This window comes from Sylvia atricapilla, chromosome 24 (genome assembly GCF_009819655.1).
Source record: "Sylvia atricapilla isolate bSylAtr1 chromosome 24, bSylAtr1.pri, whole genome shotgun sequence".
NCBI lineage: Eukaryota > Metazoa > Chordata > Aves > Passeriformes > Sylviidae > Sylvia > Sylvia atricapilla.
Window position 1 is genome coordinate 6,822,260 of NC_089163.1, and position 23,725 is coordinate 6,845,984.

Consider the following 23,725-nt stretch of genomic DNA (forward strand, 5'->3'; position numbering starts at 1 on the left):
GTGCTGTTGCTTTCCGGGAGAGCTGGATTTCGGATCGGGACAGTTTCTGTTTACACTGTGTGCTGAGGCTGCTCCGTGCTTGTCACTACTTGTTTGGTGGTTTTATTTTTGTATTATTCTTCCTTCTTTCTTCCTATAATCTCTTGGCAGGGTTAGAACTGGCACATTGCTGAAATACTGTGCACCCTGCTGTTTCTCCTCTTACCCTCTTTTTTTTCAGTGGCTGGAGATCCATTTGGGCTTTGCCATACTGGGAAAATGGAAGGGGGAAGGCACTGGGTGGCTTTAGAGCTACAGAGGTTTGGGGAGGGTGGGAGCTGCTTGGCTGGAAATATTAAGCAAAACAATAGCAAAGGAAACACACCTGGGGAGGGTGGGGGGGAGGATAGGAAGATGTGTTTGGCTTTTCTTATTTTGCATTAAAAGGAAAAATGGAATTAAGCTCCAATAGATTTTTTTCATTGGAGACGTGAAAGGCAGTGCCTCTGTTGCCTTGGGGATAGCAGGGGATGGGCAGGGATTCCTGAACCCCAATTTGTGAGAGGTGGTTGCTGCTGCTCTGATCTTGGCCTCTGGGAAGTGTTTCCTGGCTTGGGGTGGAGGTGGGAACAGCTGTGGGAGCCAGATCCCATGCTCAGTCGGGAGAAGGCTCCAGGGAGACCTCAGAGGCCTTTCCAATGCCTAAAGGGCATCCACGGAAGCTGGAGAGGATCTTTGGACAAGGGCCTGGAGGGACAGGACAAGGAGGAACGGCTTCCCACTGCCAAAGGGCAGGGCTAGGTGGAGTTATGGGAAAGAATTCTTCCCTGTGAGGGTGAGGAGGCCCTGGCATCGGTTGCCCAGGGAAGCTGTGCCTGCTCCATCCCTGGAAGTGTCCAAAGCTGGGTTGGACAGGACTTGGAGCAACCTGGGATAGTGGAAAGTGTCCCTGCCTATGGCAGGGAGTAGAACAAGATGAATTTTTAGGTCTCTTCCATCCCAAACCAGTCTGGGATTTTGTAGTTTTGGATCAGGGATTCACCTCCTTCCATATCCAGCCACCTTCCCTCCATTCTTTGGCTTCCTCCTTGCAGGTAGTCCCCTGACTGAAGGGGAATGGGGACCTTTTCAGGACCGCCTTCCCCAATCCAGGCACACAGCCAGATCTTACCAGATCCTTGCTGGAGCTGTTCCCGCCTCTTGGCCGGGAAGTGGGGGTGAATCTGAGCTTCCTGCTCTCTGTACGCCCGCCCAACGTCCAGGTTGCCACCTTGATCTGGGTGGGGATCCTATAGGACTGCGATGTCCCCTGGGCCCTCCGCACCCTGCAGTGCTGATCTGGGGACGGGGGGAGCTAAAATGTCGCGGCGCGACAGGATGAGGTCGGGCTGAGCCCACAGCCAGGCCCCGAATTTGCCATTTTTTGCCTTAAAACCTCAGCGGGGCCGCCTGGCCCTTTAAGAGGTCTCCCACTTCCAGCCGAACGGCGGCGGTGCTCTCCTTCTCTCCGGTCCTCAGCCGTCCCGGCATGCACTGCGCCCCCACCATTTCCCGCCATTGTGCCTGGGCGCGCGCGGTGCCGCGTGACAGGGCGGGGGGAGCGCAAGGCGGCGGGCCCGGGCCATAGAGACGCGCGGCCGGGGGGGTGGGGGGGGTGGGGATGGTGGGATAGAGCGTGCCCCCGCCCCGCTCCGCTCCGCCGGCGGCCGCCCCGAGTCCGCCAGGGCCACCCCGAGCCCGCCGGGCCCGGACAAAGCGCCGCCGCCTCCCGCCCGGCCCCGCCCCGCCTGCAGCCCCGCCGCGGAGCCATGTCGGCTAGTAGCCTCCTGGAGCAGGTAGGAGTCTGTCCGCCGATACTGGGACGGCCCTGCGGCTCTCGGCCTGACAGTGCTTGCCGGCCGGGGGCCGACTATGGCCTCACTCCTTTCCTGTTGCAACGCCGCGCTCCATTGTGATGCGGCCGGGCCGGGCCTGTCCCCGCAGGGCTCGACCCCGCCGGGCCGGATCTCTCCCCTCCCCGGGCCGGGTCTGTCCCTGCCGGGGCTTGGCTTTCTCCGCCGCGACGGGTTTCTTTCACCCACGCCGCCTCTGTCCTCCCCTCACCCCGGGCCGGTTCTGTCCTTCTGACTCACCGCTCTCCCTTTTTCTCTCCCCACGTCGCCGCTGTCGTGCCAGAGACCCAAGGGCCAAGGCAACAAAGGTGAGATCCCGGGGGGCCGGGCGCGCCTGGCTTGGGAACGGGAGGATTCCGCCGCCGGAGAGGGAGGGTCTCACTAAAACCTACCGGGTGGGAAATAAAGGCTGCGACTGGGCCTGGCTGCCGGACTGGGGGTAGTTTGCAGGTGATGTCTGTGCGGTGGGGAAGTGTCTGTGTGCCGTGGGCTGAGTTTGGTGTGTTAGAATTGTCCGACGTTCGTTATATTCCAGGGTTTGGCTCGAAATACTTTAAGCTGATAATTATGGGAGCTCATTGCATAGGTTTTTCTAACGCTACACATCTCTTCTCAGTGCAAAACGGCTCTGTGCACCAGAAGGATGGGTTGAATGATGATGACTTTGAGCCCTACCTGAGTCCCCAGGCCCGTCCGGTGAGTGCCTGCTGCAGGCAGGAGCACCAAGAGCACCAAGGTTTCCTGCTGCTCCAAGGGAGGGAAGTTTGGCCTCCTTGTATGTTCCCCATCTCCACTGATTGCATTTTGATGTTTGTCAGCTGCCTTTACTTACATCCTATTCTACACCTGCATTTCTGCTGGTAGAAAGCATCAACTACCCCTAGATTGTGGTGGGTGAGGTAAGAAGGTTTTTAGCAACTTTTTTAGGCTGTGAGAACTTCTAGAGTTAGTGTCCAGCTGGGTTGTTTTTGTTTTTGTTTTTTTTTCTTTCTCTCTAATGAGTCTGTCTCAAAGTCACCACTTCTACTCTTTTAGTTTTAGTGTTGTGCCTGCGTTGGTCTCTGGTTCTTTATACCAGAGAGATGTGCTGAGCTGGGTTGTGAAGTTGCTTCACATGAGGCTGCTGCACTTTCAGAGGATCAGATCAACCTTCTTACCTCTACACCAAGTCAACTGATGATGCATGTCAAGGAGATTTCTCTGTTAAAAAAAAACAACAAACAAACCAAAAAACCCACAAACCCAGAGCCCACATGTGACACAAGTGTTGAGACTTTCAGAGAAACTTGGTTACAAGTTGAGCCAGAGAGTTTTGGAGTTTTGTAACCAGATCCTGGAATTCAAACTTGCAGCTACTTTTCCTCTTCACTTTCTCTTAGAATAACACCACTGTTAACTGGTGTTCATTTGTTTTCCTTAATAAGCTGCAGGGGAGTGACACAGAACAGATGGAGTTCAGCTGATTAGATGTACAAGTGAGTACCATAGATAAACATCTGTAATACCACTGGAGCAGTCAGTTTATTGTCTTGGCTTCTCTTTCCAGTTGTGATCAGTAAAAATAACCTATTCTCGTTTCCCCTTCCTGTATTTTTGCATATTTTTACTAGTCAGTACATTATTTTTTTATGTAAATGTGATGCATGTTTTATTGGAGCACAGGAACAGGTTTCTGTCTCAGTTAAATTTTCAGCAAGTATTTTCCTAGTTTGTGCTAAACATTTTAGGATAAGTATTCTTTGTCTGTCAGCTGTAAATAATCTTCAGAATTCAGCCTGTCCATTCCGATAGCTCTCTACATTCAGCCCCCCGAAAAGTTACAAGCCTAAATTCAACCTTCATAGAGTGAGAGAACATTATTGCTTTCTCAAGGCTTGAGTAAAAGCAGCTGCTTTCCTAGTAGCTGTCACTTAGTGCTGTTTTTTTCTATCTAAGATACCAACATTCCTAATTCTCAGCTTTTTTCTGAGTATGGTTGTATTTCCTACAAACTGCAGTTTAAGTTTCCTGAAGACAATGAGGGTTACTATAATTTTGAAGCAACACAGTATTTTATTGTATTTTGCATGTTTTGATGAAGTATTTCGGGATCTTTAATTTCCTTTGGTGTGTCTCAGGCTGGTAAAAATTCATTTTAAAAAATAAGGAAATGATTGGATGTGCCCCAGAAGTCAGAAACCGAGTTGGAGCAAGGTAAACTACCAAGTTAACTTGGAGTGGAACCTTTGAGTAAATCTCAGTTCCCTGTTGTCCTGTATTGCTGGTCTATAGTCTATAAAATAGAGCCCAAAAATCTCCAGAGCCCAGTCTGGAGGGAGGCAAAAATACTCAGATATGCAAGGGTAGACCTCTTTGCTGGAGACGGGAAAGGGAGTTAGAGAAACTGCTCTAAATAATTGAATTAAATGAGTTTTGGGGTTGCTTCCTGAGATCTCCACAGCCTCTGAGGTAACCATGTTGTAAAGTTTCACTGCTCCTTGTTCCTTACCTGCTCTTTCAGGTATGACTGTTACTTGTGATATCCCCAGAGGTTACTGTGTATTTTAAAGCTCAGATACACAGTTAATGATTTTTCAGCCCTTTAAAAACCAAAAGCTTAACAGCAAGGCTCACTCAGAACCCTGGTTCTGGTCTGAGGTGTAGAGGAAGAGTGAAAATGAGGAAATAACTGTGAAGAGTCTTAGTCATGAAGAGAATGAGAACCTGGTGAAGGTTTATTTGCATGGTTGTCAGCAAGTGTGTCAGTCTTGGGAGGGCAGGGGAGCAGAATGAGGTGCTGTGTTTGATAACAAAGCAGTATTGGAGATGTTCAGATGGAGAACAGCAGTGACTGTGTCCCAAATCTTCTCTGAGTTGCTTGTGCTCAATTCTTGTACTGCTCTGCTCCCTCCTTACTACCTGTATGTAGCTGCTTAGTATTCCACAGTTCATAGCTTAGTATACCCTCTGTTAGATATCTCAAAGTTGAACATAATTGGCAAGTGAGAAAATATTGTGAGGTGACAAGAGGAAAGATTTTTATCCGATAGTGATGTGTTTTGAGTGCTTCTGTGGAGAGAACGTTGTTCTACTTTGGGTTTAGGGATGAGCTGGCATGTTCCTATGTCTTTAAGCTGAGTTCAGGAGAAAAAGGTGATTAACTTAGGAAGTGACTTTGCTGGCTCAAAGTAGTAATAGGATGTTTTAAGTTTCATTTGTCTTACAAGTTAGTGTCAGTGTTGATGCTTTTGGACATACTGAGTCCTGGGTTTAGCAGGATGGATTCCTCAGTTAGTAAAGTCTGGATGAGAGTGAGTTTTTTTACTGATTTGCTTTTGGGATACCTTTGTGAAAACAAAGGTTGAAGAGAGCATCTCTGAGTTTTCAGTCAGTACCACAGAAATCTTTCTCTGAGCACATAGTGTTAAATAATTCCTAATAATTCCTGTAAAGCTGGGGCTTGGTTACCCCCAAAACTGTTGTTGTCCTGTAAGTAGAAGGTAGAGCGGCAAACCAGCTATTTCTGAAGGGTACCAGAGCCATCTTGAGAGACTCCCTGGATTTCAGTGTGGCATAAAGTCCTCTGGGAGCTGTGCTTGGCGCATGAATACATGATTCAATGAAAAATGGAGCAGATCCTACTGCAAGCCAAGATTTTAGCTGGGAATTGCACATGCCTTTGATCTTGTCTGCACTGGGCTGGTGTATTAGGGGCTGGGCAGCATGAGGCTGCTGCTCACAGGTTCAAATTACTCAGGATGATGTCCATTAGCAGGACTGAAACCACTTCCCAGAGGGAACCTGTGTTTGAATGGGAAATGGCAGATGTTTTTCATGTAAGCAAATCTTGGGGATATCTGAGATTTCCTTAATTGTCAAATTAGGCATTTGTTTTTTGTAACCTAAAGGCTGCTTGGATGCTAAAAAGGAGATCAAGGCATGGAGCCGGGTTTTTTTTTTCCCCTCTCTGGATTTGAAACCTACGTGTGCTGATATTGTCACTGTGCTGTAAAAGGCTTCTACTGAGTACTTCCCCTTTTCAGGTATTTTTCAGTGTGTGCCTGTAGCACTGAAGAAGCTTGTGTTTTGAGGAATAGGCCTTAAATCCCTGTCTGTTTGCAATTTCTTGGAATATTGTGAAGTGTGGAACTTTAAATTGTAGGAATAAAGCTGTTTTCACAGCTAGTAAGTTTAAGAAAAGCAATCATGGACACCTGTGATTTTCACAGTGTGTTTCCACTGGATCATTTTCTTTCTTATTCCTTTTCCCTCTGCATTCTCTCCCCAAATCCTCCCTGGAACATCCTGATAAGGGTTAAGTATGTTATACAGGCAGGAAAAACCCTTGTCGGACATAGCTACTAGGAGAAGATAACATTTGGATGCAAGATACTGGATTTTAAAGCCTGAGCAGGAGCTCTGAGACTTCCCAGTGTCCAGTCTCACACCATGTGTCAGAAACACCAAACACTCCCCTCTTGGCTTAGAAAGCTTTGTCTTTAACCCTTCTTAGCCTTTGTCTTCAACCTTTCTGGCAATGGAACAGATTTTAGAGCCCTTGTAACAAAGGAGGTGTTTGAGGCTGGGCCTGTTTATATGCCCAGCCCTAAGGTAGCGAGGAGTGGGGCATGGGAAGTCTAAACTGTCTTTGTTCCTGGTCCCTTAAAATTGGTTCAACTCCTTCTAACAATTCAGTGCTTATGTTTTTGTGGTTTTCTTTCAGAATAATGCATACACTGCAATGTCTGATTCCTACTTACCAAGCTACTTCAGTCCCTCCATTGGATTCTCCTACTCCTTAGGCGAAGCTGCCTGGTCCACAGGGGGAGACCCCCCCATGCCCTACCTGACCTCGTATGGACAGCTGAGCAACGGGGAGCCTCACTTCCTCCCTGACGCCATGTTCGGGCAGCCAGGGGCCCTTGGCAGCACTCCGTTCCTCGGGCAGCACGGCTTTAACTTCTTTCCAAGTGGGATTGACTTTTCAGCTTGGGGGAATAACAGTTCTCAGGGACAATCCACTCAAAGCTCTGGCTACAGCAGCAACTATGCTTACGCTCCCAGCTCACTGGGAGGGGCCATGATCGATGGACAGTCGACCTTTGCCAACGAGACTCTGAACAAGGCTCCTGGCATGAATGCCATCGACCAGGGCATGGCAGCCCTCAAGCTGGGCAGCGCAGACGTGACAAGCAGTGTCCCAAAAGTCGTCGGCTCAGCCGTGGGCAGCGGATCTATCACCAGTAATATTGTGACATCGAACAGTTTGCCTTTGGCAGCGATTGCACCACCAAAGCCAACTTCATGGGCTGACATTGCCAGCAAACCCGCCAAGCAGCAGCCCAAGCTGAAGACCAAGAATGGCATTGCAGGGTCAAGTCTTCCACCACCTCCCATAAAACATAACATGGATATCGGAACTTGGGATAACAAAGGGCCAGTGGCAAAAGCCTCATCACAGGCCTTGGTCCAGAATCTTGCTCAGCAGCCAGCACAGGTGTCTCCACAGCCCATGGGCCAGCAGATCAATAGTAGCCCACCGGTGACCCAGGCTCTGGGTGGGCAGCAGCCACAGGTGCTGCCGCCACCAGCCCCGCTGCCTGTGCCACCGGCCCAGCCCACCCGCTGGGTTCCCCCTCGGAATCGTGGCAGCGGCTTTAGCCAGAATGGAGTGGATGGTAACGGAGTGGGACAGGCTCAGGCCAGTTCTCCTTCAGAGCCACACCCGGTCTTGGAGAAGTTGAGATCTGTCAACAACTACAACCCCAAGGATTTTGACTGGAACCCAAAGCATGGGCGGGTTTTCATCATTAAGAGTTACTCTGAGGACGATATCCACCGTTCCATTAAATACAACATCTGGTGCAGTACAGAGCATGGCAACAAGAGACTGGATGCAGCCTATCGCTCCATGAATGGGAAGGGCCCTGTATACTTACTATTCAGTGTCAACGGTAGTGGTCACTTCTGCGGCGCAGCAGAAATGAAATCTGCTGTGGACTATAACACCTGTGCAGGTGTGTGGTCTCAGGACAAATGGAAGGGACGTTTTGATGTCAGGTGGATTTTTGTGAAGGACGTTCCCAACAGCCAGCTGCGACACATCCGCCTAGAGAACAATGAGAATAAACCAGTGACCAACTCCAGGGACACTCAGGAGGTGCCTCTGGAAAAGGCTAAGCAGGTGTTGAAAATCATTGCTACCTACAAGCACACCACTTCCATCTTTGATGACTTCTCACACTATGAGAAACGCCAAGAGGAGGAGGAAAATGTTAAGAAGGTAACATGTTTGTGTGTCTTGTCTGAGTTCTGTGGGGCAAGAGGTGGTGAGGGCTGCCTTGCACTGGACAAACTTTGGAGTGTGAAGGGGTGGACTTGTGGTCATTAGCCTGCTTTTTGGCAGTCTGCCTTCTTGTACCTGGAACCCACACCAAAGTAGTAACCTCTGTTTGTGGGGGAGTATGTCTGGAGAGGCCACCAAGGTGGTTAGCGGGATAGAGCACCTCTCCTGTGTGGAAAGGCTGAGAGAATTGGGATTGTTCAGCCAGGAGAAGAGAAGGCTTTGGGGTGACCTAATCGTGGCCATCTAGTGCCAATGGGAGCCCACAGGAAAGATGGAGAGAGATTATTTACAAGGGCCTGGAGAGACAGTACAGGAGGGGATGGCTTGAAATTGAGAGAATAGGTTTTGATTGGATATTAGGAGAAAATTGTTCCCTGTGAGGGTGATGAGGCCCTGGTGGGGGTTGCCTAGAGAAGCTGTGGCTGCCCCATCCCAGAAAGTGTCCAAGGGTAGGCTGGATGGGACTTGAAGGTGCCTGGTCTAGCAGAAGGTGTTCCTGCCCATGGCAGGGAGTTAGATGATCTTTAACATCCTTTCCAATCCAAACCATTCCATGATTCTATGAAATGGGTGCCAGCCACTTGGCAGAGCAGGATGAGGAGCCTTGTCCAGGCCCTGCCTGTGATTGACCATGTGCTGCTTATGCTGAATCTCAGCCTTTGGCAAGTGCTGTGATGTAAAAAAAATGTGTTTCTGTCCCATTATCAGCTCCTGGATCACAGCAGTTTGAAGTTGGAGACCATCAGGGCATTTCAGAAGCTGTTATAAACCAGAGCTGGGTCTTAGAATGGCCACTAATCCACTCCCTGGCCACAGTGGGGTCAGCGTGACAGATGTCTCCCTCCACTTGTAAAACCTCCAGGAGCAGCAGCTCCTGTCCCTCTCTAGGCAATCTGTCCCTCTCCTTAATTATCCTTCCTGTAAGGAGGCTTTGTCTAATTCCCAACCTAAATCTCCATCACTGTGATTGAAGTCCGTGACTGCTTGTCCTGTGGATGTGGTTGTTGTGTTCCTTATTGCTCTGTTTGGGGCCATGGTGGGCTGTCACCTGTATGACACTACCAGTAGTGTGGCACATAAGCTGAGCTCACAACTTGCCTTACAGCTGCTCTCAAATCCTCCTGTCATCATCTACTTCTTAACAATGCATTAATTGAAAATCCTGCCCCAAATTCAGGAACCAGTGAGCTTTGAAACTTACTTGGGTTCAGCTGTAGTAAAGTCACCTGGGGCTGCCCTCACCCTCAATGTGGGTCTGGCTTACATTTGATTAAAATGATAATTGAAAAATCAGCATTAGCACAGCTGACTGGGAGTTTGCCAAGTTTCCTGATGGTCTCTTCAGTTTGAGCAATGGGGAATTTTTCACCCAAGACTTGAAGAATAGAACCAGGAGCTGCAGCTGCTCACTATGACAGTGAATGCAATTTTTAATTTTTTATGTATATTTTACATGGAGCATCATATAAATAAAAACTCCAAAGCTCAAAGGTGGTCACTTGCAGTACTTGGAGAAAGTCTGTAAGGGAGGAATAATAAATGGCAAGGTGTGAAGGTGTAAACCGGTATTTTGTGAGGACCTGATTGTTTTGTGTGATTTCATCTCCTAGAATTATTTCGCTTGTTACCCAGCTTTTATCTTCCCTGTGAGGGTGGTGAGGCTCTGGCACAGGTTGGCCCAGAGAAGCTGTTGCTGCCGCATCCGTGGAACTGTTCAAGGCCAGACTGGATGGGCCTTGGAGCAACCTTGTCTAGTGGAAGGTGTGCCTGCTCATGGCAGGGGGTGGAGCAGGATCATCTGTAAAGTTCTTTCCAACCTAAATCATTATGGGATTCTCTAGACCTGACTTCAAGGAGCAACAGTTAGCATTGTTAGCAAGTAAGACCTTGGCATAGTGAGAGAATGCAGGCAAAGGGGGAAAATGCTCCTTAAGGACAGGGGATGGATGGATGGATGGATGAAATGAGTTAATACTAAGTACAGGTAAGTAGGAGGAGGAAAAGAGAGGAGAAGGCTTTGGGAAAACCAGACAGAATAACAGGCTCTTCTTCTGGAGAGTTGCTGTGTTTGCTGTGTAAAGTCTGAAAATCAGGAATATACTAGAAATGAGACTTAATAGTTTCCTTAAAGCTGTAAACCATCTTTATTAATCTTCCCAGTTGCATTCTGAAGTCTACTCTCCTTGCTTGCTTCTTGAGACGTGCTGGTGTGGAGAGTTGAATGCAGCAGCAACAGTCTGAGCGCCAGTGCTGTCTTTCTGAACCATATTCTAGTGGAGGCAGCAGCAATTGATTTGGAAAGCACTCTTTCTGTGCAAAGGAACTTAGTCAATGGTCTTTGGAATTCACAGAGGAAAAAGGGAGTTGTGTAAACACAGTTGGTGTTTGCTCTTTGCTGTTTACTCACCCGGGCCCCTCTAACATCCAGCACGGAGGAGGTGACTCTCTGAGCCTTGGTCATTCTTTCAGTAACAGTTTGACCTCCGCGGTCACTCACTGACACAACCTGGAATGTGGTTAAGGTTTCTGTAACTTCTCTTTCATGGCTTCATTGACGACCAGTTATTTTTGCCAGAGATGATAGTGCTGGAGTGATCCTACCATCATGGGACTAGAGGTGCCAGAAAGCCCAAACCATGCTCTGTCTGCTTGAAGCATCTCAAGTAATCACCTGAATTAAAAAAATACATATGAGGAACCAGAAGCACTGGAAAGTTAAAACGCTGCTCTGGCAGCAGCTCCCTTGCTTGCTTTTGGTGCTGCTTTGTGCTGGTGAAATCCCACTGTTCCCAGCTCTTTTGTCTGTCCTACGGTGTGCGATATTGATGCTCTGCAGTTGTGTTCCTTGAAGCTTAATGTTTGAAGATTTGGCTTGTTTTGAACTTCTCCCAAGCTCAAATTGTTTCACTCAGCTTCAACTTGCCCAAATCTTAGTTTCGTTTGCAGTTTGATTCCTTATTGCTGCCTGAGCAGATGGATGATCTCTTGTGAAAGTCTGGAAACTCCTGAATATTCTTTTATACTTCTCAATGTTGGTAATTTCTTTAGAATCCCCCAAAGCAGGTCCAAAAAATTATATGAAAAAAATGTATAGTGTTTATGCTGTTTCCATTGTCCAGTGGAGGATAGGGGTAGGTAGGTAGTTCAGCATTGAAAACGCTGAAACAATCCTCTTTCTTTTCCTTTCCTGTTGCCTGTGCCCTTCCTGTTGCTCAAAAGCTAATCCCCATTCCTTTTGTGTTGCTTTGCTCTACTGATCCAGTTTTTAAAAAAGTTTGAATATTCTCTTCACCCTAAATGATGGAGCTGACTCGCAGTGCAAGCCTGCCCAGAGCAGCCTTGAAACCCAGAACAGCTGTTTTTATTGGAGAGCTTGTCACTGACTTCTTCCATGTGAGAATTATTTTATCTTTGCTTTAAACAACCAAAACAACACCACAAATCTCTGCCCCATGGTCACACACCTGGATTTCTAGGAATGCTGAAGTGACCTTGCTGTAAAGATCTTCCATGATGATCTCCTTGGTGTGAAAGGTTGACAGCTTGTGTTTTGTGAAAACTCTAAGGGAGGTTTATTTTGGTTCTTTCGGCCTGCCCAGGCTTGAGATGTTTGGCTACTCACACTTTCCAGGAATTTTAGGAAGGCTATCTCATGAAAACCCAGTCCCATATAGAGTGCTTAGTGGTCAGGTTTGCAGCTGAGAAGTGACTTTTCGCTGGGACTTTGAGTGTTGAGTCAGGCTGAGCTGAGCAGAATAGGGAGGGCTTTGGTGGGGTTTGCCATGCTGAGGATCAGCCTCAAAGTATAAAGGTGGGATTTACCAGATTGGATCTGTTATTTCTGGAATTGTGCTGGTTTGTGCCTCATCTGATGCTGTCTGCTGGTTAAAGGAGTATTAATAGTACACTGCAAGTGACACTGCCTCCTTGGAACACGTGATATAAGGGAAAACTGAGGGGCGTTGTATGAGCCTGTTTGAAATGGACAGGCTATTTCACAGTCAGTGGAATACATGAATGTTTCCTGATGGATTTTACAAAGCTCATTTTTTCTTCCCAATTTGTAATCTTAGAGGGGAGGAGAGAGAATATTCCCTATAGGGTGGACCAGCACTCTTTCCTCCTGCTGTTAAGAGTTGTCCTGGAGAATAGCTGCATTTGCTTTGGCTATACCATATTCCACAGGACAGTATTTCTGACTAGAAGATGCAATTCCTGGATATTCTATATCCAGACAAAGCCAACTGTTCTTTGTGGCAGCAACTCCTTCCACTCACACAGTTCCTTTCATTCAGTGATCCCAGGGCTATTTGCTGTTTTCTGCTCCAAATCCTGGCCATAGTGAAATTAATTGATTGATGCACCAAGACAGAATTTCCACTGTGCTGTTCAGCAATGCACATGGTTTCAGTTTATTTCCAGGCCGTTTAAATCCTGTAGGTCTGTGTCCATGCTTGTATATTTGCCCAGCAATGGAGGAAACAAGCCATCCTGCTAATACAAGTGGCTTGGCACTGGCTGTTTGTAAGGAATACTTCGTGCTTTATGATATTTTTAAGCCAGCCCTTAACACAGATTTTTGAATGTGTTCTAGCTGTGTCTAAAGACAGGAGAAAACTGGAGGGAAGACTTAGATGTGTCTGATGCTCTAATCCGAGTTTTCTGCTGTGAGGCAGGGAGCTATGTTTCCTCACCCCTAAAACAGGAGCAGCTGGGAGCCTTTTCACTGCAACTGAAGTGGAATCAGAGCAGTGGAAGAGCAAACCACTTGCACTTGCCTTGTAGTCCTGTCTCTCAGTATTAGTATTGTGTTAGAAGTCTTTAAAATAATATTTTAATGTAATGTTTGTTAATATTACAGAATAATATTTAAGGTTGAATTGTTCACGTTGGTTTAAGGGCCTGTTGAGATGCATGGTTTAAATTTTTTCAATTGTTTTATCCCTGTTGATGGCAGAGGGTTGGAACTAGAAGATTTATAAGGTTCTTTCCAACCCAGGCCATTCTAGGATTCAAGGACTGGGATTGGTGTTGGGCCAGCCAGAGAGTGCAGGCCATCTGCAGTGGGGTTTTGCACCTCTTAAAGGTGTGGCCTCAAGCAGAGAGTTTATTCCATACCCCGTTCTTGTAAACTTGTTCCTAATGTACTTCTTGCCCTCTCAGTGGCAAAGTTTCATGTCCCCTCACTCCAGGTTATCTTGGCTGGATGATATCAGATCTGAGCTGCAGAACTAATTTTTCTTGTAACCCTGAACTAATTGTTCTTATAAATATGCTAATTTAATTGATTATGAACATATTAATGACTTCAATAGAATGTGTTAAAATTAAAAAAACCACATTTTTTCCCTTTAGCAGATGAATTAAAATGGGAGAATGACCTTAAACTGAAATAGAGTAGATTTAGATTAGATATTAGGGAGAAATTTCTGTAAGGGTGTTGACGTCCTGGCAGGGGTTGCCCAGAGAAGGTGTGGCTGCCCCTGGATCCCTGCAAGTGGATGGGGCTTGGAGCTGCCTGGTCTAGTGGAAGGTGTCTCTGTCCATAGCAGGGAGTGGAATGGGGTGGGCTTTCAGGTCTCTTCCAACCCAAACCAGTGTGTGATTCTGTGATAAACTGTATGTTTATGGTTGGCAAATTCCCTAGAAACACTGTGGAGGGCTTAGAATTGCAGAAGGGGAGTGTGTAAGGTGTAAGCAGTGGGGGTTGCTTTGGTTTTTTTCCTCTTATTTTTTCCTCCAAGAGTTCTGGATAACTTGCTGGCACCAAGGTTAAGAGCTACTGACGCAGGTATGTGCTTCAGGTTATTTTATTAACAGCTGCTTCCCCAGAAAAAGTACTTGTCTTCCAAGGAAATCTCTTCACCGGCTGTTTCATTCAGTGAAACTCCCAGGGCATGGTCTAGTTCAGTTCCCTGGATTTTTCCCTAGTGCAGAAGTACAGGGGGTCATAAGACATTGCTGAAAACTGATGAGGATCCCAAAAAAACAGTTGAAGCTCATTGATCTGTGGGCAGCCCATAAGAACAGCTCCATACACAGTGTTCTTTCCTTATTCTTATTGAAACTGTAATTCTGCATCAGCCTTTTGCCTAAAGGGAGCTGCTTTCTTCTTTTATGTCTCAGATTCATGAAGCTCCCTGTTTTGTACCGTGTAGTCATTCTCACTGCAATTAGTCCTCTCATTTTCCTGCATGTTCCAGTTTGTACCTGGTAGTAATTGTGCTGTCTTATGGCTTTGTGAGTTAATAACTAATTCCTTAGTTGTGTAAACCACTGGAGACTTGGCAGCCAGAACAGTGCCAGCGCCCTGCTTTACCACAGCACTTCCTAGAGAAGTCCCTGTTAAACAAGCATGGTCATTATCCAAACTGATGGCTAGGATAGAGAGTTGTTTGTAGCTCCTTCCAGTGACTAGTGCCCAGTATGAGCCTTTTTAATAGAGATATAAGTCATATATCAGTGTGTTTGAGCAGTTAATAATGAACCATTTGGGGTTTGTGCAAGAACTTGGAAATTTCTGGTTCTTTATAATTAGATTTTTTTTTTCTTAAAAGCAGAGTGCAGAGCTGCTTTTTTGTGTGGTTAACTGCAGAGCTATTGTAATGTAATCATAGTTTGGAAGACTTAGATAAAATCAACCTAAAACTCCTGCCTTTTGTTTCTAATCTTGGGGGGGGGGGCGGGGCGGGGAGGAAACCACACTCTTTGGTTACTTTCTCTGTGTTTGTGCACAGTCAGGGAGAGCTCTGCTCTCTCCATCTCAGCTCTGTTATTTGTGGTAGCATCTGTGAAATACCTTCACAGAATTTCCCAGCATCATCTCAAAATTAAGGAAATCAAGAAGCCCTAATCATCAGCCTTTTGGCTGTTGCAGCCTGATTTGGAGTTCAGCTGATTACAGAGCCATGTTCTTGGTACACTTAGAGGAGTGAGGGAAAAAAAAAAAAAAAAAGAAATACAAAATTGTTCCAGTGAATGTGGCTTTGTGTTCCCTTTCGAGTGGCTGTAAAATGATGGGACATGCTATAGGGAGTGTAGGCTCTTTTACTTGAGCTTGTGAATTCAGCTCTTCATGGCTGACAGAAGCCGGCAAATAGATCTCCTCTTGTCCTTTCATAATGCAGAATATTGTGGTGTGTTTTTCTTGTAGGATGAAGTGTCTCTTCTGTCTTATTTGGAGGTGGTGTTGAAGCCTCAAATACCAGGACAGCTGCAGTGGGTCAGATCAAAGTGTGTCAGTGTGTCTCACGTGGTTGCAGGAGCTGCATGTCTGCTGGTCACAGAGAGAGACATTGCTTGGGTATCCCTACCCTCTGCTTCCAGTTAAAAAATCCTGTGTGCAGCTGGCAATAACATAGTTGAGGGCAAACACCTGTGAGGACAGTACAGGCACATACCATCTCTGGAGGTTTTCCTTCCCTTCCACAATATGTGGCTTTGGAATTTACATAACCCCAAGGATATATCTTTGCCTTTATTAGTTCATTATTTTTCTGTCCAAGATCTCAGTGCACTCCTTGAGCATCCACAGGATTTCCAGTTCTTCAGCTAAATGATGTGTTGTGTGGGGGAATGTGTCCTTTTGGTTTGCTTTGAGTCCACGTCATGATTCCCCCTTGTTCTTGTGTGAGAAAAGGTGTCGAGCAATTATTTCACTGTCTGTGCCTCCTCTTCCTTTCCAGTCATCTATCTTTCAGGCTAGAGAGTTAGACCACAGTGGCTCTGCAGATAGAAATGCTTCTGTCCCTCCCTCATCCCTGTTTTTATTTGACCCTTTTCCAGTTCTGCTCCATGCCTGTGGAGGTGGAGAGGAGCAGAGCTACACTATGCTCAGATTAGATCCTGTCTGGGTTTGTATAACAGCATAGTGGTATGTTCTTTTAGGGTGATATTTGCTTTTCTTCAGGGTAGGCAATTTCCTGGAGTTACAAATCATGTTTCCGATGGTTAGTGGTCAGTTTAGAACCTGTAATCTTGGAATTAGGGTAGGGATTTTCTGCACATGCATAGTTTAATTTTTCTCAACCAGGTAGACCAAGTGTCCTGTAAAGTTCAGCAGCTTTTTCTCACAAAATCGTCCACTTAGTCAACTGCTAGTTTTATTATCCTGAATAGCTTAATATCATCAGTAAATTTGGTCACTAGTATTCACTACTCTTTCTAGGTGTTTTATAAATATATGTAATTCCACAAGTTCCACTGAAGTTTTCAGTCCTTGGCATTACACCTGCATGGTGTGACAAAGGGCACTGCCAAGGCTTTAACTCTCTAGTAGTGAAGATTTTGAAACATTGAAGTGGAGTTCCGTCCTTTTCCAAAGAGTTTCGTGGCACTCGTGGTAAGACTTCTTGCCTGAGCAGTGGCTTAAGGTAACCAAAGTAAGGAAATGCATTTCCCTTGTAGTAATGGGAAGAATAAAACACTCCCTGGTTACTGAAGACCAGAATTTTTTCTTCCTTCCTAATGATTGGAAAGGACTTGTGTTAGTTTGCTTGTGCTCCAAAGTCAGCCTTTCCAGTTCCAGGCTGTATTATGAGCCCAGTTGTCCTCCCATGGAATGCTACTGGGAATCCTCCCAGCTTGCTCTGTCTCCTTTGCTCAAATATTCATACATGTTCTTAGCTTTTCACCATTCTTTTTCCTGTCCTGTGGGACAAGAGTCCCTATGTGAAAGTAATTATAAATGTTTATGGGAATTGGACTGCTTTATTCAGGCAATTAAATGTAATATCTAAGCAAGAGGAGGTTTGTTCTTGGCAATTGATTGCATCAGTTTCAAAAGCTGCCTGGAAAGATTCTGGGTGACAGCAGTGTGCCTGAGGATGTCCAATAGCTCAGACCACCTTGTGTAAACTCTCCTGTGGAGGAAAAGCCTTGGCTGTCTTGTCCCATGCTGGTTGCTCTGACATGGAAATTAGGTGTCCAAGGCCATGTGTCTCTTCTTGGATCCTGCTTGTTCAGTGATGGGAATTTGCCCTGTTTAGGATTCTGTGGATTTTTTTTTGTTTGCTGTTAGATTTTAGTCTGTAGAAGAAAAGGCCTGTCCTGGTATGACAAAGAATCACTTTTATTGGCATCATCTCCTGTCTTCCTTGGTGCTGAGCCCCACTAAGTGAATGGCAGGTAGGATGAAGGTGTCTGGCTATAACCACATCACTACCTGATTTTTTATTCCCTTTTCTAGACTAGCATATAGCTTTTTTTTTTTTTTTTTTTTTTTTTTTTTTTTTTTTTTTTTTTTTTTTTTGTAGCCTTCATGGCTTTCTAATGCTGACAACAGGAAAAGTCGTGTTTGGTTTGTAAATACTGGGAGTCAAGACTGCTTGTGGAGCATAATATACAAGTGTTGCATCATCCATCACAAGTGTGTGTCCCTTGAGCTGATCCTGCTGGGAGGGCCAATGACTGCAGTAACTCCTGATTTCTAAGGCAGTGATCTAAGATGGCTGCCTTGGAGACATGAGCACATGGAAATCCCACTGGGATTGCATTAAACAGCAAAGTCCAGCTTTGCTGGAATTGCATCAAGCAGCCAAGTCCAACACCACAAGCTGAGTGGGGCTGTTGAGGTGCTTGATCAGTGAGAATGTGTGTATGTGTCTGTATACCAAGGCCAGGGTTTGATTACAGGCTCTCCAGGGAATGGTCATAGGCCCCATGGCTGCCAGAGCTCCAGAAGCATTTGGACAACACTCTCTGACACAGGTGGGGTTGTTGAGGTATCCTGTGTAGGGCCAGGAACTGGACTTGATCCTTCTGAGTCCAATTCAGGATTTTCTGATTGGGTGTCTCAGCCTTTTGGGGAATGATACTGGGAGTTCCAGTGCTCCAGTGAAGGAATCTCCTGCTGTTTCATCTGTAGGTAGGCACTGGGCGAGTGATGCCTTTTTCTTGGAGGACCTTCTCAGGCTGAACTGAGACTGTGCCTAGCCTGGCCTACCCAAGGACTTCGGGCTGTGCTGCAGCTCAGGCAGGTCCCAATGAACCAGGGTTTGTGTGCTGCACAGCTGGGAGCTGTGCCCTGGCTTCTTTTCCTGGTCCTCCTTCGGCTTAATCTGCTATTTCCCTATCTGTGGTGTGGCAATAAAGTCCTTACCTTTGCCGGGAACGTTGATGCTGAACTTTGGTTGTAAGTCGAGGTAAGAGCCTCTGAACAAATAGGCAGCGTTGTCTCTCATTGTCATCTTGTCAGGTACAAACACTTGAGCCTTTTGTTGATTCCCCTGCAGTGTGAATATATGAGGTGATATCTTATAACAGGTGATCTCCTGATAACAGTTGCTGTTATCAGGACCTGGCTTCTGACATGGCTGCAGCCCTTGGGGACAGCAGTGACAGGACTGAAGTTGCTTTGAGTGGCATGGTAAGAGAGAGCCTCTGTTTGCATATTTGCCTTTTGTGAGCTTGGTGTCAGCACAGGATTTGAGCTATGGCACATTTCAGCCATTCCTATGCCATGCTGCTCATGCCCTTCTTGTTCCTGAGGGGTTTGATGGATGGGGATGAGTCTGAGCAGGTGTCTTTCTTGCTTCTCCCATATGGATCAATAAGATGCAACTCAAGTTAAATGAAAATACAGCCAAAGGGCATAAATTACTTCCTGATGGAATCCTTTTCCTCTCCAAGGATTGTATCCCAGAGCAAAGCCCAGTGTGTGTGCACAAATGCTGCTCTGCCTTCCTGGGCAGTTGCATAGCTGAGTGTGCTGTGACTTACACTTCTCCACAGCCTGTGGATTCGGACGAGGATGAGCCAGAAAGGACAAATGTTTGCAATGTGGGCCTTGCTGTGTGTTCTGGTGCATCTGGCTGGTGGCTGAATGCTCACTGTAACACCCCAAGGACCAAGATACTTGGATCCCTCTGCTCTGCTCAGATGAGACCTCACATGCAGTGCTGAATCCAGCTCTTTGTATTCCAGCATCAGAAGGATGTGGAACTGATGGAGCAAGTCCAGAGGAGGCCACAGAGATGCTCTGAGGGCTGGAGGCAGGCTGAGAGAGTTGGGGCTGTTCATCGGGAGAAGAGAAGGCTCCAGGGGGACCTCAGAGGCTCTTGTTATGCCTAAAGGAGCTCCAAGAGGGCTGGAGAGGAACTTTGGGCAAGGGATGGAGGGACACAGGGAATGACTTTCCCGCTGCCAGAAGGCAGGATTAGATGGGATATTAAGAAGAGATTATTACTTGGGAGGGTGGTGAGAGTCTGGCACAGGGTGCCCAGAGAAACTGTGGCTCCCCCATCCCCAGAATTGTTCAAGGCCAGGTTGAACAGGGCCTGGAAGAACTTGGTCTAGTGAAAAGTGTGCCTGCCTATGGCAAGATGAGATTTCAGCTCTTTTCCAGCCCAAACCAGTTGATTCTGTGGTTTTGGATCAGGGATCCACCTCCTTCCATATCCATTCTTCTCTGGCTTGCTCCTTGCAGGTAGCCCCTTCCTTGAAGGGAAATGGGGACCTTTTGGGGACCCCCTTCCCCAATCCCAGTTTACAGTAGGTCTGAAGTGAAGATACTTGTTTTGGTCCCCTCTCTAGCTTGGTGGCATGGGGGACATCTGCTCTAGCCTCTGTTCTGACACATTTGTACGTAAGGGGGAATTTTCTCTGGGGTTGGCTCCTTATTAGCTACATGCAGGCCTTGAGAGCAGCATTACCTTCTCGCGGGAAGAGGTGATTGATTGGGGTCCAGCTGCTCAGCTAACAGGTTGATCTATGCAGCAGGTCCCTTGGCCACTGGCCCAGCACAGGACACTGGCCCTGGAGATGCATGGGCAATGATTGAACATGGCAGCCAGCTTATCCTGTGTTTGCATTTGAGAAATGGTGGCATTAGCTTAGGCAGTTGCAGCCGCTTCCCAGAGAGATGCGTGACGTTGCCATCTGTCTCTGTGTAACATAACATGCTGGCTGCTGAGCCAGGAACAGGGCTTGGAACCTTCCTTTGGATTTGTGCCTCTCCCTGCAGTGCTTGTTGTGCTCCATGTTCAGGCCTAGCTCTGATTCCCACCCGGGCATTTGGATTTTGCTGTGGTGCAGTGGTTTTTTTGGCGGTGAAAACATCCGCAACAGACTTGGGCCGAGTTACAGGAAAAGAGGGGAATTAAACTGACTTGTGTTGGGTAACTGTTCTTGTTGAGAACGTGAGCCTTGGTCTGATCCCTGTCCCCAGAAGACAGCAGAGGATCACGCTGGCCTTGCTTTGCATCCTACAGAGGAATTGGATGTGAAGATTCCTTGGGTGTGTCTGAGAGGCCGAAGCGAGTGGTGTTGTTCTTAGCTGGAGGCCAGGCCTCCCTTTTTGGGAAGGTTTCTAAGGCTAGATGGCTGCACCTGTTGTTCCAGGTTTGAAGCTGTTTGGGGATGGGCTCTCCCTGGATTTAGCAGTGGCAAAGGATGGTGTTTCCTGTAGCAGCCTGTGTGCTTGTGGCAGGGATTGTGTGAGTTGCCAAGATGGGAAGGTGCCTCCCATCACCAGGTTAGCATGAGACCCTGGGAAGCAGGCAGGGGACTCTGTTGCTGTCCTTATTTCGGGGGATACAGCTCCAGGCACAGCAGCAGACATGGAGGGAAACATCCTGAGCTGAACCAAAGTGCCAGGTTCAGAGCCCTGACAGCATCTCCTCTCTGAGTGAAGAGGGAAAACCTGCTGTACCTGTGGGTACCTGCTGCAGGTATGGCTTTGCTGTGGGATGGACTTGGCACCTCTCAGACTGGCTGGGTGGTGATGGACTCACTCCACAGGAGCCAGAGCCACAGTGCATGTCATGCCCACGCTGCAGGGACCTGCCTGTCGCCACAGAAGAGGCAGAGCCACGAAGGAGCATCAGCTCAGGGCCCTCTGTCTGCTGACAGGTTTCATTTCTGAGGTTGTGTCTTATGATCTGGGAATGACACTTTGAACACTTCATAGCCTTTAGGGAAGTCTGGACCTGCTTCTGTGACAGCTTTACTCTTAAACCCAAGCAGAACCCAAAAGAGATGAGCACGGGGTGCTAAGAACAGCAGAGGGGGTGGCAGCCTTTGGTGTCTGGGGATATTTGATGCTGCACTGCCTCTTAGTTCAGGTGCAGATGTTTGGACAGGGTGTTTCTGCAGACCTGGACGAACACCAAGGGTGATAGCAGCAGTTAGTGAGAAATTCCTGTGAAGTTCTTGCTTTTCAAGTGAGATGCCATCAGGTGAGGAGTATCAGGGAGGTTTTCTGCTGGGTGCTGGGACTGTTTCAGTCCCTGCAGACCAAGGCTGATGTCAGTGCTCCCTGTCAGTTGAGCTCCATCCAGCCTGCTTTGATGTATACATGAGAGTTCAGGTAGAGTTTTTTCATAGACTGATGGAATGATTTGGGTTGGAAGGGACCTTAAAGACTATCTCGTTCCAATGCCGACGTACCTTCCACTAGACCAGGTTGCTCCAAGCCCTGTCCAGTCTGACCCTGGACACTTACAAGGATGAGGCAGCTGCAGCTTCTCTGCTCAACTTGTGCCAGAGCCTCCTCACCCTCACAGGAATGAATTTCTTCCTAAGATCTCACCTAGCTCTGCCCTCTAAGCAGTGGGAAAGCCACTCCACTTGTCCTGTCCCTCCAGGCCCTTGTCCAAAGTCCTTATCCAGCTCTCTTGGAGCCCCTTTAGGTGCCAGAATGGGCCTCAGAAGTCTTCCTGGATGAACACCCCCAGCTCTCCCAGCCTGCCTCCAGAGCAGCGGGGCTCCAGCCCTCAGAGCATTTCCATGGCCTCCTCTGGACTTGCTCCAGCAGCTCCACATCCTTCTGATGTTGGAATCCCCAGAGCTGGATGAAGGTCTACTGGTGGTGAATCATCTGAGATGAGAAAAAATGGAGAAAGGGGAGCTGTTTGACCTCAGCAGTGTCACATCTCTGCAATGACTGGATGCAGTACCAGCACTCCTTTTGGCAACAATGCTCTTTTCCTGGCTTTGCTGGCTATGGAACAGGCTCCATGGGAGAGCCATGTCTTGAAATGCTGATGTATAACAGTGGTGAATAAAACTGCTCTCAGCTAATACAATCTCTGTTATTTCTTTTGCAGGAACGTCAAGGCCGTGTCAAGTAAAGGGCCATTCCTCCACGACGGATTACAGCAGAGATTGCATCCTACCTGTCCTTCAGAGAGAGAAAGAAGCAAGAGTATCCCAGAGAGAATTAGAACTTTTTTTTTCTTAATTTCTTTGACTTCAAAAAGACTTTTGCAAACTTGCAGTTACAAAAAAAAAAAAAAAAGTATTGGAATATCAAAAGACATAGGACTAAAAAAACAAAGACAACAACAAAAAATCCCTTCTAGGTAGAGCAGAGATAAAACTTGTCCCCTTTCTTTTGGCTTTGGTTGTAATTTCAGAGCATACACTTTTGGTTTTTGTCGTTTTACTATGGTTTTTGGATTTGAAGTCTATAAGTGGCGTATGCCTTTTTTTTTTTTTTTCTCTAATTTTTAAATCCTTCCGTTCCCCCTCCTTCCACCCTGTTGCGCCTCCTTCCCTGGTTTTGACATTTGCACTTGGAATACTGAATTATAACATCTACCATGCAAAGTGGAGTAATTTTTTTTTTTTCCTTCCCCGGGCTGGAAGAGGAGGAGTTCTATGAGGAAGTCGGATGTTTGGCCTAAGAAGAATTGAACAGAAGATTTGTCCACAAAGTTATTTCTTTAAGGTGGTTCATTTTTCTCTGACCCTTTGTTAATCAAAAGTCAAGTACTAGGAGTCCTAAGAAATGTTCTGTTCTTGTGCATTATATGGATTTAAAGATTAGGTCTGGATGAATTTGATTTTTTGAAAGCTAAGAACAGTGGTAAAAAACTTTCTTGTTTACAGGAAAATTAATTTTGGACAATAAAAAGTCCAAAACAAACCAAGGAAGAAATACTGTAAAATGTGTAGTGACTATGTTTCAGTTTCTTGTTAAGCCAATGAGGAATGGGCGTTGCCTTTTTTTCCCACCATTAATCACTTCTCAATAATAAATGTGAGATCCTGTTGAGCATCACTGTTGTCTCCTGCTCCCTTTACCCTGCTGTAAGCTCCTTGGATTCCAACTATTGGAAAAATACCTGAAAATAAGGAGTGGAGAGGTGACTTCTCTTTGGGTTTGAAGTAGAGTGCTCTTACCCTGGAATCTCCAGCTCAATCCTGGGGCTTTTCCAAGCCCTTTGGGATTGTTGAGGCTCCCTAGTGTGGCCACACTCCAGGTGTGAGGGGCAGTGCCCACCTGGCCTTGCTCCCAGGGTTCCTTCTCATGTCATGGGCAAGTTGGGGATGATCCAGCTCCTTCCAGGTGTGGGAAATGCAGACACCTCGTAGCCCAAATCATCTTCCCTGGGAAAACCACTCATTGTCAAGAACATAATAAAAAACCCTCCTCCTCTTTTCTCATCCTGGACCCTGCTGCTCATTTTTGGTGGACTCCACCTCTGTCCAGCAGTCCATTGCTCCAGGAACTGACCAGTTGACTGTGTGACAAGCGCTGCTCTGGAAATACCAGGTGTTTTGAGGGCATGGCCGGTGTCAGGGCCCC

General features: G+C 46.9%; 1 protein-coding gene across 3 annotated transcripts; it reads left to right on the forward strand.

The window, feature by feature from the left end:
- The first annotated feature begins 1,570 nt into the window (after positions 1 to 1,570).
- On the forward strand, positions 1,571 to 23,197 carry YTHDF2 (YTH N6-methyladenosine RNA binding protein F2). Of its 3 annotated transcripts, none has more exons than XM_066335452.1 (5): positions 1,571 to 1,814; positions 2,155 to 2,179; positions 2,488 to 2,567; positions 6,574 to 8,133; positions 22,242 to 23,197. In XM_066335452.1, the coding sequence occupies exons 1-5, from the start codon at positions 1,788 to 1,790 to the stop codon at positions 22,263 to 22,265; spliced, it is 1,716 nt and encodes a 571-aa protein (XP_066191549.1). In that variant the 5' UTR covers positions 1,571 to 1,787; the 3' UTR covers positions 22,266 to 23,197. The 3 variants fall into 3 exon arrangements, with proteins under 3 accessions (XP_066191549.1, XP_066191551.1, XP_066191550.1); XM_066335454.1 differs by lacking the exon at positions 2,155 to 2,179 and adding an exon at positions 3,302 to 3,346 and having other exon boundaries at positions 1,572 to 1,814; XM_066335453.1 differs by lacking the exon at positions 2,155 to 2,179 and having other exon boundaries at positions 1,573 to 1,814.
- The last annotated feature ends 528 nt before the right edge of the window (positions 23,198 to 23,725 follow it).

Bases quoted from the DNA above. Each gene is read 5' to 3' on its own strand.
- YTHDF2 (XM_066335452.1), top strand. From the start codon at position 1,788: ATGTCGGCTAGTAGCCTCCTGGAGCAG. The intron at 1,815-2,154 runs GTAGGAGTCTGT...CTGTCGTGCCAG, and splicing joins CTAGTAGCCTCCTGGAGCAG to AGACCCAAGGGCCAAGGCAA. The intron at 2,180-2,487 runs GTGAGATCCCGG...ATCTCTTCTCAG, and splicing joins CAAGGGCCAAGGCAACAAAG to TGCAAAACGGCTCTGTGCAC.